Below are 19,252 nucleotides of genomic sequence, written 5' to 3'. Positions count from 1 at the left end.
TCCATCCTTGGAATACCCCGAGAGTTTTCCACACACAGCTGCAAACTAACGTGTAAGGGCGTTCTCCAACTCCTCACTCAACTGGAAAAGGTTGGAAATGTACTCCTGACAAGCGCATGAGCAAAACTTTTTTCACTTTGTGTTTAAGGGGCGTGGGGGAGGAAAGTGGATGTAGGGAAAGGGAACTTGAAATTGCTCAGCAGATTTTCACATTAACAAATATGTGAGTGTATACTTGCGATCATGGAATTCACACATGTTTTTCTAGAGGTACAGTTTCTAGACCTATTTCTGTAAACACCTGTGAGTGCACCGTATCTGGAGTTAAACCTTTGTGACTTTCTTTGAGAATCTGTCCCATAATTTATTTTCATGTTGATCACAATGATTTTGTACCGATTCTCCATTATTAATATTACAAAATTTTGGAAATATGGCATGCACCAAACATGTTTTGCGGGGTGATGTCACAGATGAAAGGTATTTAAACGTGCACAATAGTTTAGAAAAACATTCTTTTGAAATTGCATTTTTGTATACATTTTATTTTAAAAGCCAACAATTACCAATATTGCTATCATCCTAAATTATGCATTTGCATGTAATCGGAGAGCATTCTAGCAGCATTAGAAATGGCTTCAAACTGTTATATTTTGCATACATATTTGTATACTGGAAACACTGTCAGTAATGCAAGCTCACTGCATTTCCTTGGAAGTCTAGTCCTAATAGTGAAGCCTTTGCATTAATCATATATATTTGAACAACTTGTTGTAGCAAGGTGAAGGTTATATGGTATGACTAGGTAGTCTTACTATGGAATACCAGCACAATGCCCAGTAGTGGACCTCTGTTTCACTTTCAGCAAACCCTAGTTCAGCCCTGGTAGTGTGGCAAAGAGCAGTCAGGCTACTAAGAGGAACATGTGTAAAGCACTCCACATTATCAACATGAACAATATGTAAATGACACGACTCAACAGAAATCTCTCACCAATTTAGAAAAATAGATTAGATTTTAATCTTAATTTAGACACCAAAACTAACTTTGTAGCTTTTGTACAACTAGAATTGTGAATTTTTAAGTCTTTGAAGAATACAGTACTTTATGGGTTTAAAGGGATTCCATTGAAGTCAAAGGGGAAAATAGCAGTGTGCACTTGGGCACTTGAAGGGTGAGTTCCGGCGAACCCACAGGAACTTAAGGTTCTGCGGGGACCTAGACCAAGATTCAGCAGTCAGACTTTTGTTACCTTGCCCAGGGAGTCTGGTTGCAGATGTGACTTGGCTGTTGTTGGTACTGAACGGTCAGCAGTGGCAGGTGTGTTTTGCACTCCATTGCAAAACTGGACTTGGGGTGGTGTCACACGCTACCCTTCAGATGTAGAGGGCTTTGGTGGGGCCAGGATCAGGAATCGACGCTTGAGTCTTAACCACCTCGTCCGGTTGCTCCGGGTGCCAAGTTAGTTCCTAGCTGTCAGTCACGGGCTGGTAGTGCCAAAGCTGCTTTGCTGCTCCAGTCAAAGTTACGCTGTTCAGGTGGCAGTTCCACAGGAGAGGGGTCACTGGTGACGTTGGTCTCTCTGCTGGGGGGTGCCCTGGAGCTGTTGAACGTCGCATGGCCGTTGGTTTCCGTGCAGGGGACAGACAAGCCTTGGTAGCTGCAAGGGTGGTCCATGGGCTTGCTGGAGGTTGTTTGGCAGGGAGTGGAGGCTTGAAACTTGGCACTTATAGAAAATGCGGGCTGCCTTTACATCATTTTTTGATGCAAATGTGGCAAAACTTACAAAATATAAGTGTACGTTTGTGCTGCTTTTGCATTAAAAAATTACATAAAAGTGGCGCTAACTTTTCATAAATCAGGCCCTAAGTTTCTTTAGGCTCAGGCACTCCGAGCCTGTCGGGTCGGAGTCCCTCAGCCCACCTTTACTCCTGCAGTTTACAGGAGACTGGTGCCACCAATCAGGGGAGTCTTTCTCTGCACATTAAAAGTGGGGAAAGTCTTTGAGGCTCACCGCCCTGATGCTAATCTCAGTAGTCAGCCTGTGAGGGAGGAGTTGTGACCTCCTTTCTACCCAGACCCTTCGTCTTATATCCTGTCAAGGTGCTAGCACCATCAGCAGGAGGTCAGACTTTTGTCTGTGGCGGCAGCTGCTCAGGAGAGCCAGCCAAAACATTACAGAACTTTGTAACTTGGTGGGCACCCTCTAAGGGTGCCACCTGGACATCTGCTTTTTAATCCAAAGCATGGGCATCATGTTCAGGGTGAAAAAGCACAGTGTTTGATATCAAACATGACCGGATTTGGCCGGGCCTTTGCAAAGCTGGACATCTGAGCAGTGGTCAGGTGCCAGCCCATGTTATCCAATGGACCCCAGGTTACTTGGGCCAGCATTGCAGTTTAAATGCAGGCACGGGTGCATAATGTCCTCACTCATGGAACAGTACACCCTGCTCCCTGGTCTAGAGGGGGCCTACCTTTTGGGTGACTGACCTGACCATATTCAGTAACAGGGACTCTGCCTATGCCTGGTGCAGGCAGAGTCTCACTCGAGCAGCAAGCTGATCGTGCAGGCTGACATGGCAGCTCTGCAACCTCTATTTTGCTTGGGTCACTCATGGTGGCACAATAAGTGCTGCAGCCCTGCTGACCCCTCCTTACCATCCTTGCCTGGGGTACCAGTTACTAGGGACTTACAGGGGTGGTAGGGTGCTTGCTTATTGGCCTATGCCATTCAACATATACTTTAAGGGAGAGAGCATTGGTACTGGGGTCTGGTTAGCAGGCCTCAGTACACTAACAGTTAAAAAAAACAAAAAAAAACACAGCATCTGACAGCAAAAAAGTGGGGGTAACCATCGCAAAAGGGGCCCTTTAGAACACTTGTACATACAGAGACAAACCCTGCCTTAGTGGCAGGTAGTATTTTTTTCACAGATCCATGGTGTGGTACTGGAAACAGCAGCGAATGGGTTTGTGTTGAAGGGGGTTGGACCTACTTATGCACTGGAGAAAATAAACATAAAACGAAACATGGTGTACTTGACCCTGAAAAATATGTGCTGGCCGTCCAGGTTTGTTCAGACTTCTTAAGGAGCACTCAATTTTTGCACATCCTTCCCAGTTGCCATATGCACATCCATGCTTACAAAAAGTTCTTGTTCTTGTTCCTGGGGTTTTCTGACTGCCCCGTTTCTGTGCAGACCTGAGCATCATTTATAGAATATCTTTCATACACATACAAAAAGGGTTTTGTACACTTGTGAAATAAGACCCCTTAAAATGCGTACAAGAAGGATGCAGGCTTATTACAGCAAGAGGTCTAGTATCAGTACCAAATTAGTTTGAATACATAGCCAGTGGATGAGAGGTATCTGTAGAATAAGGGCCGGTTGAGATGAGTCTTTTTAATTGGCCGAAGTTTTTAGCCACATCCAGTATTGCCATCTCAGAGACACTGATTTTGTTTATTTAGATAGGGTGTGACTTCCCATTCTGCTTCTTTTCAGAAGGTTTGTCTCTCCTGTAAACATGCCTTTCCTCCCCATCCCAGTAGTCCATTTACAGGCAACAGCTCTTATACCATACGGGGCCTAGTGGTGGCCTTTTACCCTGTGGAAATAACAGATGTCTCTTTCTCCAACACTATCTACTCCGAGACAATGTTCCGTCAAAGGAAAATAACACTCATTTATTCACCTCTGCCCACTGAGATGCTCGTTAACATTTGCAAATGTGGTGTGAGGCAGTATTCACGTCAAAGCATAGGCATTCCTTCATTTCATGGAATGATATGTAGATTTTGTTGTTAAGCAAAAACATTTGACACTCAAAAGGGGTATTTTACATAACATATAGGAGCCCCTGAAGTATTGTACAGAGTGAGATCCTCCGTAGCAGCGGTGCCAAGGGTCACTTGTACAAACCCAGTGGTACTTGTGTCAGTCCATGCTGGATTGTAAGTGCCCTGTGGCGGTGAGCATGTGCACTCCCACCACCCCCTTTCTCGGGCCGTAAGACTGAGTACCCCGAGGGATTGAGGATGCCACTATGAGGTCATTTTCCGTGCCAGACCTGTCTCTGCTCGTCACTGTCGATTGCTTCCCTTCCTTTTGCGCTCAGCAAAGAGAGTAGCTCGTTTAAGTAGAACTAGTTTAGTCACTCCTCCCGAGGACTAGAGCAAGCACACATGTACGAGATGCTTAGCCAGATCAATTTCCTGCTGCTTTTCCACATCATCTAATAAAGAGTTACAGGGCTGCCCCACAAACCGATTTTGCCAGCCTTGGATGCCATGCTTGTATTACACAGAGTGAACATGTGCTGAGTGACATACTGCTTAGTAAAGCAGTGTAAGAGTTCTTCGTTTTCCTATGGAGAAGTCGGAATTTGCTTGTGAAAATGTGCAAGTTGTTGCCAGTTGCAAATGAATGGAAGCAACTGTGAACTTCTTCTTTGGTTTCCGCTGGTATAGTTTTGTTTCACTGTTTTAGTATGTGAAACGATCATGTTTTAAAATAATTGATTATGTATTGTTTGTTTTATTTGAAAATAAATTTCCTCTGTGGATCCGAATATTTTATAAAGTTTTAGAGAATTTGGATGTAGCCTTCAGGTCTTGACACAAAACAATAGAAGTGGCCTCCAGGACCGAAAACACTATGCCAGATATGGCCTCCAGAACTTGATACGAATAGCTAGATGTATCTTCCAGAACTGGACAGAGGGAATAAGAATGGAACCATAACATGACAGAAATAGGCCCTAAAACTGGATACAGCACATAAAAGGTGGCTTCCAGGAACTGGACAACTGCTCCACAGATGGCTACAGAATTGAGCACATCCTCCACAAATGTTACTCTGAAACTAAAGATAGCGCTTACAGATAAAGGCTCACCACTAAAATGTACGCTGCAACGTACTCCTTTTTTGCTGCTGCCCTGAAGATGAGAAACAGATACAAGAAACAGTCAACAAAACCCTGTAGCCACACATACACGAATCTTTTAATCCCACAACTACATGATTAATAAAATTATGACCATAACAGAATCCACCAAGGTATAATTAGGCGACTCATACTCCTATTTTTGATAATTGTATTGTAGGCATCCCAGAATAGTCGACATTGCTACAAGCCCATACTGGCATATACAAATGCCACTAAGAAAATAAATCCTGAAGCTTCAGTCTTTTGAGGCATTTTCTTTTGGTCAGACCTCTTTAAATGTTATTCATTCTCCATTTCCCAAATGCACTTTCTCGTGTGAGTCTCAGTGAATTAGAACAGTAATAACCAAAAACCTGCAGTGCACATAGATTCTCTGGACTCCATATGGACTGGGCCAAAGGCTTCCTGAGTCTTAACCTTCTCAAATTCTCAAGCTCGGTCGGAATAGAAGGTGTTGGAGAGGCATGATAGTCTAGATTCTTGAGATTATTGATACTTGCGAGACTTGAAGATCTGAAGCTCAGAGGGCACTTTTTGTTTTTGCTGTGTGCTAGTTGTCATGGTGCCCTAGGCAAAAAGTCTAGTTCTGCATCCTATTTGTGTTTTTGAGCACCTGTCACGTTTTGGTGATCGAAATCCAAAGGCGGAAGGATATGGATAATAAATCATTAAATTGCGGTATGGAACAAATAATGATATCTCCCACATGAAAGCTTTTCTTTCCAAATTAGCGCTTACATCTTAGTTCACGTTTAACTTTCCACTTCTTATTTTAAGTTATTTTTTAAGTGCTTAAATCTGAAGCTATCTCTTTCAGAGGATTTATCTGTGTTGGGCTTGAAAAGTTCTAAACTTGGGAACTCTGCTTGAGGGTGCTTTTAAAGGATTCAGCTAACACCCTAAACACTGTTTTAAACCAAACAATTCTTCCAAAGAGTGCAAGTGTACACCAACCGATCTCAGTCTTTTGTTGGTCAGTGAGACAAATTTACATAAAGTAATGATTGCCTAGTCAATTTTGTCCAAATGTACTGTAAGTTCCAATGCTGTTGGTTTGTCTCAAATTTTAAGGTTTCCAGTTGGCCTCTTAAAGTTCCTTAATAACGAGCACCATGGGTAATCTTCCGGATTTCTACTTTGTTTCCAGGGGGTTATGTTAATCAGTTGGATGGTTGGCTACCCAAGGGGCTTTGGTCTAATTGAAGTGAATATGTTGGGTGTAGTGTGTGAAGCATCCTGTGATCCGGGGGTCTTGCACTCCCTGATAGAAATGGGGCAAGATGGTTGTAGACTGTAAATTAAACATAATCAAGATACGCAATGGTTGTAAACTGCACTCTTAAGTAAATTATTCCTTTTGTTAAGAACTGTCGTGACCATTGTTGAACAATTTGCACTTGGCTAATAGTAAATTGCCTGTATCAATTGCATATGAAGATGAATAATTGCTGCATCAAATAAATGGTTAAAACTGATGTCTTAAGCAAATGTCTTGTGCTTTCCAGGAGCAGCAACATTATTATAATCTGTATGTGAGGGCGATGGGGCGATTGCAGTGCCTACAACAGAGTCAATCTGAGGAGGTGCAGCTTAGTACAGATCTTCGAAAGGCATCCAGCATCCTGGTATGATTCTGAAACATGCATGGTATCCTGATTGCCACACTACTCTTGTGCTACCATTTCCCAACCTTTGCTTATGCTGCCCTGCACCTACACATCGGTCATCAATTGAAGCAATCCCTTAGTAGATACACTAACCCTTCATACACATAGCCAACTTTTCAGTTTAAATTGTCATGCTCATTCTTACTGATTGTGCCCTTCATTTAAAGTCCAGTTGTTTAAGTCTTAAAAATTAATTTGGGGAGGCAGTGAAAGCTTTCCACCTCTGTGAGGTGTTTTTCAAAAATGTTATTTGCACCAAGTGCCACACAATGGCTCCTTCACTCTCTCACAAACCACCACTCTGCCCTATATCACTATCAAATCCACACATCACCAACACAACACAAATATGCACTATACATAACCTTAATCCCTACAAACACACACTTTCTATTCATACAAAACAGCAGCTCTACCATCTACCTACTCCTAACAGACCCCTTTACATCACCACCAAATCTATACGTAACCCTCTCATATCAACCACCAAACACAGCATCCACCTCTTTCTACCAAAACACACAACGAAACAATCCTTACACTCCCATCCACCACACATATTTCCTCTTCCTGCTACCAAATCTAACACAAATGCTCATAACCCGTCCATCCCCTCACACACCACATACTCTCTTCCAATGCAAATTACCACTCCCTTTACCACTCATCTTCCACTTACTAACAATTCTTCACATCCAAATCCTTTACAGAACTTCACTACATCAATATCTCATCTCGCTGCTCCACAAAAACAAAACATGACACACCATCACATCCAAATATCACCCACACACACCTTCATTCTATATTGCATCACAAAGTAGAAAAATCACCCACTCCCATCCTCATGACTACACAAATAAAACAGATCTAATTCGTCTTTATTCCCAAATCTTTTATCTTCAACAACACCCACCAGAAACACCCCCAACACAGCAGCACTATCTAATTTGCCTCTCATCCATTGCACAATTTAGAGCCACTACGCAGACTCTCCACAACGACCCTTTTTGGCTGACAGGGGTTAACATAATAACCCTAATAGCTCTTTTTTGTAGTAGTGTGGGTGAGCAGTTAGGCTTAGCAGAGGATAGTGTTAAGCATTTATTGCACACAGAGAGCCAGTAAGTGAAGCACACACTCCATAAAAAAATGTAACACCATTTTCTAAAAATAAAGTTGATTTTTATATAGAGTGAGACGCCAAGGTCCTCGTAATCAGATAAGTAATTTTCGAGTTATCAATATTTAAGTCATAAAATACACTTACACTGTGGCTTCAAGTGGTAATGTTATCTTATGGGTCACTTAGCAATAAGATACAGGTCCAGGGTTTGGGAGTTAAGCTGAGTACAGGGCAAGGTCCGAGGCAGCACCAAAAGTTCACTTTGGGAGGTTCTGGGGAGTCCGGGTGCAGAGGTGCGTTATTCACTTTGATGGGAAATAGTCCTGGGAAAAAGAGGCTGTAAGTGGGAACTGGGTGGCCAGTCCTGCTGAACCCAAAGGAGGGTTCAGGTCTTGGACACACAGGGACTCGATTGGTCCACTCGAACTCGGGCTGTGGGGCTCGTGTGCAGTGGTCCTTTGAGGCTCAGGGTCACACTGCTGAAGATTTTTGCAATTCTTGGGTCCTGCATAAAGAGGGGGACCAATCTGGCCAAACCCACGGGTGAGCTCAACTTCTGAGGGTCTCAGGGCTCTGTTGGCACCATCACCTCCCTCGGATTTGGGCTGGGGGGCTCGGTTGCAGTGGTGTTTTAAAGCTTTAAGTTGCGGTGGTCAGAGATTCACTCTGTGTCTTGGTGAACTGGTGAAGAGGTGAAACAGGGCAGTGGGGGCCACTATGCTGACTGGCCTTGTGGATCCTGACGTCCCTCAATGGTAGGTCTGGTTCTGTGCTTTTGGAGTCTGAACTGGACCACCAACAAGCCTTGGTTGCTGCTAGGGTCCAGTACCCCAGGTATAGGTGCATAGAGACTCTGGGAGAAGTCAACGTCTCAGGACTTAAGTGAAGTGGTGTGGCTGACCTCCTGAGCTCCAAACAATCCTGTCTTGGCTCGTTGTTCCCTCAAAAGGCCCGATGGGCAACATGACCGAGTACAGGACTTTCCAAACGGTGCCTGCAAATGCAGGGTAGAAGCTCCTCTGCTCCAAGGGATATCTTTTCTGGTTGTTGAGGTGATGGGTAGTTCTCCAAGTTTGGGGGAGAATGTCCAGCTCTTTGAGAAATTGGTCCAGTGATTGTCAAAGTGCAAGCAGCCTGGCAGGGTTTTGCCCCAACCTTTGGTGCAGGTCTTCCGTTCTCACTCTCTTCTGTCTGTCTTCTTTCTTTCTCGGTTCGCAGTAGTCGAGTGTTGATTTGATCTGTTTTTCTGGTGTCAAGGGGTTCCCTAGATACTCAATTTAAGGGTGTTAAAGGGAGTGAAAGGTAGTAGCCAGTGGGCTACTTACCCTTGGGGTCACTACACCCTCTACATTACCACTTCCTATGGGGATTGGGCATCATCATGTCCCAGAGTGCCTAATTCCATCACACACAAGGTGATGGAATTCTGTTTTTCATGTTCTCTTCAGGCTGCCCACCTTAGGGGTGTGCTCAGCTTGTAAGTGTGACACACCTTCTGACCAGCTCATATCCCCACCCATCTTGGTGCCAAATGGGCCTCAGGGCAGGGGGTTGCCTCTCTCTCGTCTGGGGGACGCTGCGGTCCCATATCAAATGCGGCAGGGACTTTGAAGTCCCTGGCCTTGTTACGCTATGTTATGGCCTTGTTATGCTATGTTATGGCCTTGTTAATAGCCATCCTGCTGGGTGAGGTGATAACACCTCCTGCCAGAGCAGGCATTGTTTCTGACCTCTGAGAACGGGGCTCCCACCTCCAGAAACCCATCTGTGGTTGCATGCTAGTTGATACCTGTCAGCCAGCACACGAGAGGTCTGTTAGGTGTCAGGGGCCACCTCCAAGGTGCCTTCTGGGTTTATGTCATAATATATCTAACACTGGCATCAGTGTGGGTTTATTAGGACGAAGTGTTTGATATCTCACACTCACCATTATTTTCCGTACAGCCATCATGCAGCTAAATCACTCGTGATGACCAGTGTCCAGAACATGTTCTAACATGGCTACCCGGTCACTTGTAATATCTAGAAATAGAACTAGACATCACAGGGGCACATCTGCTCATGCAGACATGTCCTCACTTGTATTATCATGCACCTTGCCTTAGTGCCCTTCAGGCTTGCTGTAGGGGTGACTTACATATAATACATTCAGTGACTGGCACAATGAGTGTGCCATGTTGTGTATTCACTCAGGACTTGCACCCTGTTTTTACTTGGGGCTTGCATTATGAGACGCAGTCTGCGATGGCAGGCTGTGTGCAATTTGTGTGTGGGTCCCTTAGGGTGGCATAAAATATGCTGCAGCCCTTAGGGACCCTCTTTAGTACCCAGGCCCTGGGTCGCAGGGGTACTTTTACTAGGTCCTTACAGGGGTGCTAAAGTAGTGTGTCAATTGTAAAACAATCATATATACCTTGCTTTAAAGGAAAGAACACTGGCACTGATGTCTGATTAGCAGGTCTCCGTGTACTGTTAAGTCGAAAACCAGCATCTACTTGTTCTAAAGGGGGCAAAAAGTTGGGGGGGGGACATCTGAAAAGAAGTCTCATTTCCTACACCATTCCTCCAGGGTATCAAACTGTCACACAAATCCTCATAGGCAAAAGAGGAGATGGATTAGCTGTTTTATTCAAGGAAGCAATTACTGTCACCAAAGCTGACGATATTTCTGTAGAAGTTTGTGAGGGCCTCATGACGAGACGCCGCCTCCTGTAACTTCCTTCTTCTTTACAGACCACCACCTAGCAATCCAACATTCCCAGATGCCTTTCTAGACAGTGCCAAACCTTATGATGCTACACACCAACATATGCATCCTTGGTGACCTAAACATATGGTTTGACAAACCCAAAATGCCACAACAAATAACTGTCACCACTGGCCTAGACACATTTAACATACATCAGATCGTACACACACCGCTGGGCATATCTTAGATTTCATATTTGCAAATCTAGAACTAACTACCTTTCGAAGGATTACTCCAGTCACATAGTCGGACCACCACCTGGTAGTTTTCCAACTCGAAACACCACAAATCAACATACCGAAGGGTATCCACCTATCGACCGTGGCACAAACTATCCAGTTTAAAAACGTTATGAGTGTGTTAGAAAATGGGTCTCTAGTTGGCAAAGGTATGCACCCTGTCCAAGTTGGGACCACAATCCTAGTCAGGTTAAGTCACAACACAACCCAAATTATCCTGTGCTCACCCTCTGGTAGCTTGGCACAGAGCTGGCAGGTTTAACTTAGATGGCAATGTGTAAAGTATTTGTGCAATAACTCCTACAGTAGCACAGTGAAAACACAACAAAAATATACCATACAGGTTTAGAAAAAATAGATAGTATTTATCTGAATAAAATAAGATCGGAACTACAAAGATCCAATAAGCACAGTTGAAATATCATTTTGTAAAGGCTCCAAAGAGTCTCAGTTCTTAAGAAACAGTGGTTGTATCCTTGTAACACAGAGTACCTGGGATGCGTCAAAAATAACGATACATGGGGGCCGTAGAGGAGGAGATGTGTTGAAAAATAAAGCGCTGCGTCAGATTTTCTGGCTTGGCACAGACAATGCGTTTTCTTTCCACACTGCAAGGTGATGCATTGATTTCCAGAAGCGCAGCCTTGGTTCCTCACTGCCATGTGGGGATATTTTGACGCTCAGGGATGATGCGTTGAAAATCCTTGACACGCTGGTAGAAGAAGCATGCACTGTGTCGATCCGGTAGGTGATGCGGCCAAATTTCAGCTGCGATGCAGGTGCTGCATTGATTTCTGCAGGTGTTGCGTCGATTTTCTTATGCACGAGGATTCCTGAAGGGGTGAAGTCTTTATTGGCCTGGGACTTAAGAAACAGGAGGCAAGCTCAATCCAAGCCCGTGGAGAGCATTTTAGGAGAAGGGCACAGTCCTTCCAGCAGAGCCAGGAGCACCAGGCAGCAGGGTACCAAGCAGGAAAGCAGTACTTCAGCAAAGCAGTCCAGATGAGTCCTTTGGGCAACCAAGCAGTCTCTGTAACGGAGTCCATTTGTAGGTCCAAAAGAATATGGTCTGGTGGGGTCAGAGACCCAGTTTATATATCCAAAAATCCCTCTGAAGTAGGGGAAACTTCAAAGAGTGGTTTTGAAGTGCACAGGTTCCCCTTTCAGCCCAGTTCTGTCTGCCAGGATCCCTGTTAAGGGTGGTGGGTTATCAGTCCTTTGTGTGAGGGCAGACCACTGGCCTTTAAAGTGTAAGAAAGAGCCCCTCCACCCTTCCAACCCAGGTAGACCAACTTTGTAAGCAGATGTGACTGATTGGGTGGAATGCAACAAGGGGTGCTGTCAACCAACACAGAGCAGTTGTGGATTGTAGACAGGGCTGTACGGCACAGATTGCAGTAAGTGCTGACAAATGCCTACTGTCTAAAAATGGCATTTCTGAAATAATAATATTAACTCCAACTTCACCAGTAAGCTGGATTTTTTATTACCACTCTGGCAATACTAAACATGACAGGGGTACTCCTCCCAGATCAGAATCTACCACTTAAAAGTATATGAGGGCATTTCTAATGCTAGTCTGAGGAGAAGGCCTCACAGTAGTGGAAAACAAATTGGTGAGTTTTTCACTACCAGGACATGTAAAACACATACATTACTTACATAGCACCCTGTCTTATGGGTTACCTATGGCCTACTATAGGGGTGACTTATATGTAGAAAAAGGAGAGTTCAAGGCTTGACAAGTAGTTTTAAATGCCAAGTCGAAGTGGCAGTGAAACTGCACACGCAGGCCTTACAATGGCAGACATCATACTTGGTCAATAGGCTAGTCATGTGGATGGCACAATCAGTGCTGCAGGCCTACTAGTAGCATTTAATTTACAGACCCTGGGCACAGGTAGTGCACTTTACTAGGGACGTACAGGTAAATTAAATATGCCAATTGGGTAGGAACCAATGTTATCATGTTTAGGGAAGAGAGCACATGCACTTTAGTGTCCTAAAACCAGCAAAAACAGGGTCAGAAAAATGGAGGGAGGCACGCAAAAAGTTGGGGGATGCCCACTCTAAGGCTGTCAGGTCTAGCATAGCGGCTCCAGGAAGCATTTAATATCCTAATACCAATAAGAACAACAAACGGGACAAAAGAAAACAAGCACCTTTGAAGAAAGCAAAACTAAAAAAGATGAAACAACAAACTTCAAAGCTGCAAGGCACCTGGCTCAAAACAAGCAGCAATCAAGACAAACTTCACCTGCATAAACTTATCAGAATATACAAGTCAACAATCAAAAAAGGTAAAACAAAATATATATATAAAAAAAAAAAAGGTACTATTCAGCCAGAATTCAAAATGATAAATGTGCAAATACAGAATTTTATACAATTCTCACAGAATTGCGTAAACCTAAGTGCACAGAAGGAGTTCATTTTGTGACTCAAGATTTTACTAATTAACTGGCAAATCATTACACAACCAAAGCAGGCATGTTGGACTCCTATTTAAAACAAAGAAAAAACACCAGTATCAACCCATTTTCAACAATCCCCTCCAAGAGTATGCTTACCCAGCCTCTCCATTCCTTCAACCAACTATCACAAAGTCAATGTATGAATGTGGTCAAAGCAAGCAGGCCAGCCAGCTGTCCTTCTGACTACTTTTGTCGACCTCAAATCTTCAGGAACATTCTTTTGACTACCTCTGCTGCCACACCAGTAACAAAAATTATTGTTTAACTACAGGAATCTTTCCAGAATAATAAAAAAAGGCATGCATATGTCCATAATTAATGAAAAAAAACCTGGACCACATGCCTTAAACAACTTCACACCTGTTACAAATGGCCTTTCCTGGTCAAACTGATAGAAAGAGCACCATTCACCCAGCTGTCATAATTCATTGAAGATAACTTCTTACTTTTTGAATTCCAAACAATATTCCATCCGGGAAGAAGCACAGAATCTACCCTCGTTGCCATCTGGGATAACCTTAAAATCACAGTAGACCAGAAAAGGGTCGCAGCACTACTTCTCCTGGCCCTTTCAGCTGCCTTTGGCACAGTGGACCTGGACACTCTAATCCAAAGGCTCTATGAAGCTGGCATAGAGGGGACTGCTCTCAACTGGATGACATCCTACCTTCAAAACAGGACAAATGTTAGCCACACTCCTTTCTTATCCAAACCGTACTTTACAAAACCAGGGGTCCCCTTGGAGGCTCTATCATCTCACTGCTGCTTTTCAACATCTACATGAAGTCAATGGTCAATGAAATTCAACTCACATGCTATAACTATGCAGATGACACACAAATACGTCTTAAACTGGAAAGCCCCAAAGACATTACAAACTCAAATCTTCAGTTGCCTCAGAGCCATTGATCAGTGGATGACATGGAGCCACCTCAAATTGAATGCTTCGAAATGTGGTGATTGGAAAAATTATGTCCCACTCTGCCCCTGACCTGACGACCTGGGGCCATGTCCTAAAGTGTCTAAGAAAGTAAGAAACCTTGGAGTTACCATGGGCTCCAAATTATCAATGAATGCCCAAGTGGACAAGGTAGCAAGATCAAGCTTCATTACTATGAAAACTCTGCAACCCATTTTCCCCTACCTAGGATTTACACATAAGGTGAACGCTACTATCTCTCTTGTACTGTCTAAACTTGATTACACCAATGGCCTCTACCAAAAACTACAACAAAATCAGAACTCTGCTGCCAGACTACTACTACTGTAAAGCTGGAAGGCCACATCTCCCCTCTCTTGAAGGCCCTTGTAGGAAAGTTCCTCTTTTAAGTATAGTTACCCCCACTTGTTTCCACTGGGATCCTGCTAACCAGGAACCCAGTGTTGTCTTTGTACCCTTTACACCCCACAATTGGCATACTGGTGTACCCCTGTAAGTCCCTAGAATATGGTACTTAGGTACTCAGGGCACTGGTACACCAGGGTACCCCATGGGCTGCAGCAGGTATTATGCCACCCATGGGACCCCATGCAAACGGTATCTGCAGGCCTGCCGTTTGCAGCCTGCATGAAAAGGTGCATGCACCCTTTCACTGCTGGTCACTACACCGTCACTGTAAGTCACCCCTGTGGTAGGCCCTTCCAGCCCTAAGGGCAGGGTGCAGGTCCCTGTGTGTGTGTGGGTACCCCTGCAAGAGCAGAGGTTCCTCTATGAACTCCAGTCCTAATTCCCCAGACTTCGTAAGTGTGGGGAAGCCATTTTAGCTATGTACTGGTCCACCTACAAAATGATAACTCCAAACCTGCGATGTTTGGTATCAAACATGTAGGAATCGTACCCCAATACTGATGCCCAGTATTGGCATTATTCCACGCACTTTGGGGGCTCCTTAGAGGATCCCCCAGTATTGCTCCTACCAGTCTTCCAGGGTCTGCGAGCAGCCCACGCTGCTGCAGCCCCTCAGACAGGATTCTGCCCTCCTGCTGCTTGACCAGCCCAAGCAGGGGAAGGCAAAAACAAAGGATTTCTTGTGGGAGAGAGGTGCAAGCTCCTCTCCCTTGGAAATAGGTGTTACAAGGCTGGGAAGGGGTAGCCTCCCCATGCCACCGGCTTGCTATGAAGGGCACATTTGGTGCCCTTCTTGCATAATCCAGTTTCCATTAGTCCAGGGACCTCTGGTCCCTGCTCTGGTGTGAAACTGTACAAAAGAAAGGGGAGTGACTACTCCCCTGTCCATCACCACCCCAGGGGTGGTGCCCAGAGCTCCTTCAGGTGGCCACTTGATTCAGCCATGTTGAAACCAAGATTGGCAGAGGCATCTGGGAGCATTTGATTGGTCAGGTTAGGCAGATGACATTGGTGACCCCCTCTAATAAGTGGTCACCATGCAAAGTGACCCAGGCCCTTTTTGGGCTATTTAGGGACTCCCATGCTGGTGGGTCCTCAGATTTGGCATGCTAGACTCCACCAGGACTCCTCTGCAACATCTTCTGCTCCTGGCCACCGGAACCACTGCTGTACTTCACAGGAACCGAACAAGACTGCAACACCTTGACAACCTCTCCTCGCAACATTGTTTCAGCGGCTCCTGTCAGCAACTTGCAACATTTCTACAACTGTGCATCCTCTAGGGTCGGCAAGACTTTAGCTGCACCAATGAAGGAAGAAGGAATCACCCTTGGAATGAAGGAGTCAATCCCCTGCATCTACAGGCACCTAAGGCAATGAAGTCTGTCTGCTGGGATCTGCTGTCCACTGGACCTGCGAAGATTCTTCAACACAGGTGGTGGTTCTGAGGGGTCCTCTGGGTTCTCTCTTCCTTCTGTCCAACTTGGGAGACTGAGTCCTTGCCTCTCCCTCCAGGACAGAATCCCTGTTCACAGCGACTGTTGCAGCAACCAAGGCTTGTTAACTCCTGCTCTGAGGGATCTTCTGGCTCCAAGTTGCAAGGACAGTCTCTTCTCTGCTGCTTCAGCGACATGGGGCTCCTCTTCAGGTGCGCTGCCTGGGCCTCACAGCGAGTTACTGTGCCTGCTGCCAGTCGGTTGCTCGTGGGGACTCCGACTGCTTCTGCTGACTCTCCTGTCTTCTTAAGGTCAGCCCAGACTCCCCTCCAAGGGTCGAGTCCCCAGGACTTTGCTTGTCCCCTTCAGCGCTGCACATCTCCAACAGCCCCAGGTGCATTTGCTTGTGCTTGTTGGTGGTCCTCCTGACCCGTCTGCAATCTGGCGATTGTCGAGCGATAGCTCCTAGGCGACTTTAAGGACTCCTCTGCGGTTCCTGGACTCAACAGCTGGACTTCATCCACCACCGTCGACCCAGATCTTCACCCACAGAAGGATGGGCATTACCTCCTGCCCCACCTGGACACTCAATCATGGACTGGACACTGTCCCCTTCTGTTGCAGGTTGCCTGATCTTTTTCTTGCAATACTCAGTTTGCGAGTCCCCATGTTAGCCTATGGGTTGACCAGGTAACTTACCTCTGCTCTCCTACTCGCTGGGGGGGTTCCACTCTCTCTCTCCCAGTCCTTGGCTAACTAATACAGATCCTCTGGTGGAGGACCCATTCTCGCATTCCACTTTTTTTAGTATATGGTTAAACCTCTTTATAGGGTGCTTGCTATTTTGTGCTATTTCCTAATATACACAGGTAAGTATTTAGTGTGTACTTCCCTCCAGAAGGGGGGTTTGCCTTTGGTAACCTAGTTTAGTGTTCATATAATAAAGTACCTTTATTTTTGAAACACTGTGAGGTAAGTTACTGTGTGACTACCGTGGAATTGCAAATGCTTCACACTCCTGCTAGATAAGTTTTGTCTGCTCAACATAGCTACCGCTAGAGAGCCGTGGCTACCTAGATACTGTTACACTATCTAATAAGGGTTGCCAGGACCCAGTATAAGTTGTAACATCATAGGTGTTCACCACACACTGGGCCAGCCTTCTACAGGCCTACATTGGTTACCGGTTGCCAGAAGATCCACCTTCAAGCTGCTTTGTGTCACCCACAAAGCAATACATGGAACAGGACCACTTTTGATCAGTAAGAAAATCACAAAATACATACAACAAAGGAACCTCAGTTCACGATTGGCACCTCGGCACAAACCCCCAAAAACAAGAACAAAACCATGGGAAGTACATCTTTCTCTGTTGAAGCAACCAAACTATGGAATTTCTTACCTCCAAACATAAGAGCCATAAATAAATATCTGATCTTCAGAAGTCTTCTAAAGAGTGTTCTTTCCTACACGACCACCACACTGATGTACAGTATATGCCAGTGCACGTAAATATGTACAATTTCTTTATATGTATGTATTTAAATATGTGCATTTCTTTGTACAAATACATATTGTAAGGAAATGCCTCCTTGGCATGGTTACCCCCTGACTTTTTGCCTTTGCTGATGCTATGTTTTGAATTGAAAGTGTGCTGAGGCCTGCTAACCAGGCCCCAGCACCAGTGTTCTTTCCCTAAACCTGTACTTTTGTATCCACAATTGGCACACCCTGGCATCCAGATAAGTCCCTTGTAAATGGTACCCCTGGTACCAAGGGCCCTGGTGCCAAGGGAGGTCTCTAAGGGCTGCAGCATGTCTTATGCCACCCTGGAGACCCCTCACTCAGCACAGACACACTGCTTGCCAGCTTGTGTGTGCTGGTGAGAACAAAACGAGTAAGTCGACATGGCACTCCCCTCAGGGTGCCATGCCAGCCTCTCACTGCCTATGCAGGTGTAGATAAGTCACCCCTCTAGTAGGCCTTACAGCCCTAAGGCAGGGTGCACTATACCATAGGTGAGGGCACCAGTGCATGAGCACTGTGCCCCTACAGTGTCTAAGCAATACCTTAGACATTGTAAGTGCAGGGTAGCCATAAGAGTATATGGTCTGGGAGTCTGTTTTACACGAACTCCACAGCACCATAATGGCTACACTGAAAACTGGGAAGTTTGGTATCAAACTTCTCAGCACAATAAATGCACGCTGATGCCAGTGTACATTTTATTGTGAAATACACCCCAGAGGGCACCTTAGAGGTGCCCCCTGAAACCTTAACCGACTATCTGTGTAGGCTGACTGGTTCCAGCAGCCTGCCACAACCGAGACATGTTGCTGGCCCCATGGGGAGAGTGCCTTTGTCACTCTGAGGCCAGTAACAAAGCCTGCACTGGGTGGAGATGCTAACACCTCCCCCAGGCAGGAGCTGTCACACCTGGCGGTGAGCCTCAAAGGCTCACCCCTTTGTGCCAGCACCGCAGGACACTCCAGCTAGTGGAGTTGCCTGCCCCCTCCGGCCACGGCCCCCACTTTTGGCAGCAAGGCCGGAGAAAATAATGAGAATAACAAGGAGGAGTCACTGGCCAGTCAGGACAGCCCCTAAGGTGTCCTGAGCTGAAGTGACTCTAACTTTTAGAAATCCTCCATCTTGCAGATGGAGGATTCCCCAATAGGATTAGGAATGTGACCCCCTCCCCTTGGGAGGAGGCACAAAGAGGGTGTACCCACCCTCAGGGCTAGTAGCCATTGGCTACTAACCTCCCAGACCTAAACACGCCCTTAAATTTAGTATTTAAGGGCTTCCCTGAACCTAAGAATTTAGATTCCTGAAACTACAAGAAGAAGAAGACTGCTGAGCTGAAAAACCCCTGCAGAGGAAGAACAGAAGACACCAACTGCCTTGGCCCCAGACTTACCGGCCTGTCTCCTGCCTTCCAAAGAAACCTGCTCCAGCGACGCTTTCCAAGGGACCAGCGACCTCTGAATCCTCTGAGGACTGCCCTGCTTCAAGAAAGACAAGAAACTCCCGAGGACAGCGGCACTGCTCCAAAAGAACTGCAACTTTGTTTCAAGGAGCAGATTTAAAGACCCCTGCAACTCCCCGCAAGAAGCGTGAGACTTGCAACACTGCACCCGGCGACCCCGACTCGACTGGTGGAGAACCAACACCTCAGGGAGGACCCTCCGGCGACTCCGAGACCGTGAGTAACCAAAGTTGTCCCCCCTGACCCCCCACAGCGACGCCTGCAGAGGGGATCC

The 19,252-nt window shown here is 45.6% G+C and overlaps 1 protein-coding gene across 1 annotated transcript in view; it reads left to right on the top strand.

The window, feature by feature from the left end:
• The window catches only part of SPAG5 (sperm associated antigen 5), a 415,500-nt gene that overhangs the window by 23,929 nt on the left and 372,319 nt on the right, over positions 1–19,252 (top strand). The window contains exon 6 of the mRNA XM_069226180.1: positions 6,459–6,578. Coding sequence (XP_069082281.1) covers positions 6,459–6,578 — 120 coding nt within the window. The remainder of the gene's footprint in view (positions 1–6,458; positions 6,579–19,252) is intronic.

The sequence above is a fragment of the Pleurodeles waltl genome, chromosome 3_1, assembly GCF_031143425.1.
Source record: "Pleurodeles waltl isolate 20211129_DDA chromosome 3_1, aPleWal1.hap1.20221129, whole genome shotgun sequence".
Taxonomy (NCBI): Eukaryota; Metazoa; Chordata; class Amphibia; order Caudata; family Salamandridae; genus Pleurodeles; species Pleurodeles waltl.
Note: the sequence above shows the minus strand (reverse complement) of the source record. Positions and strands in the feature narration are given on the sequence as shown.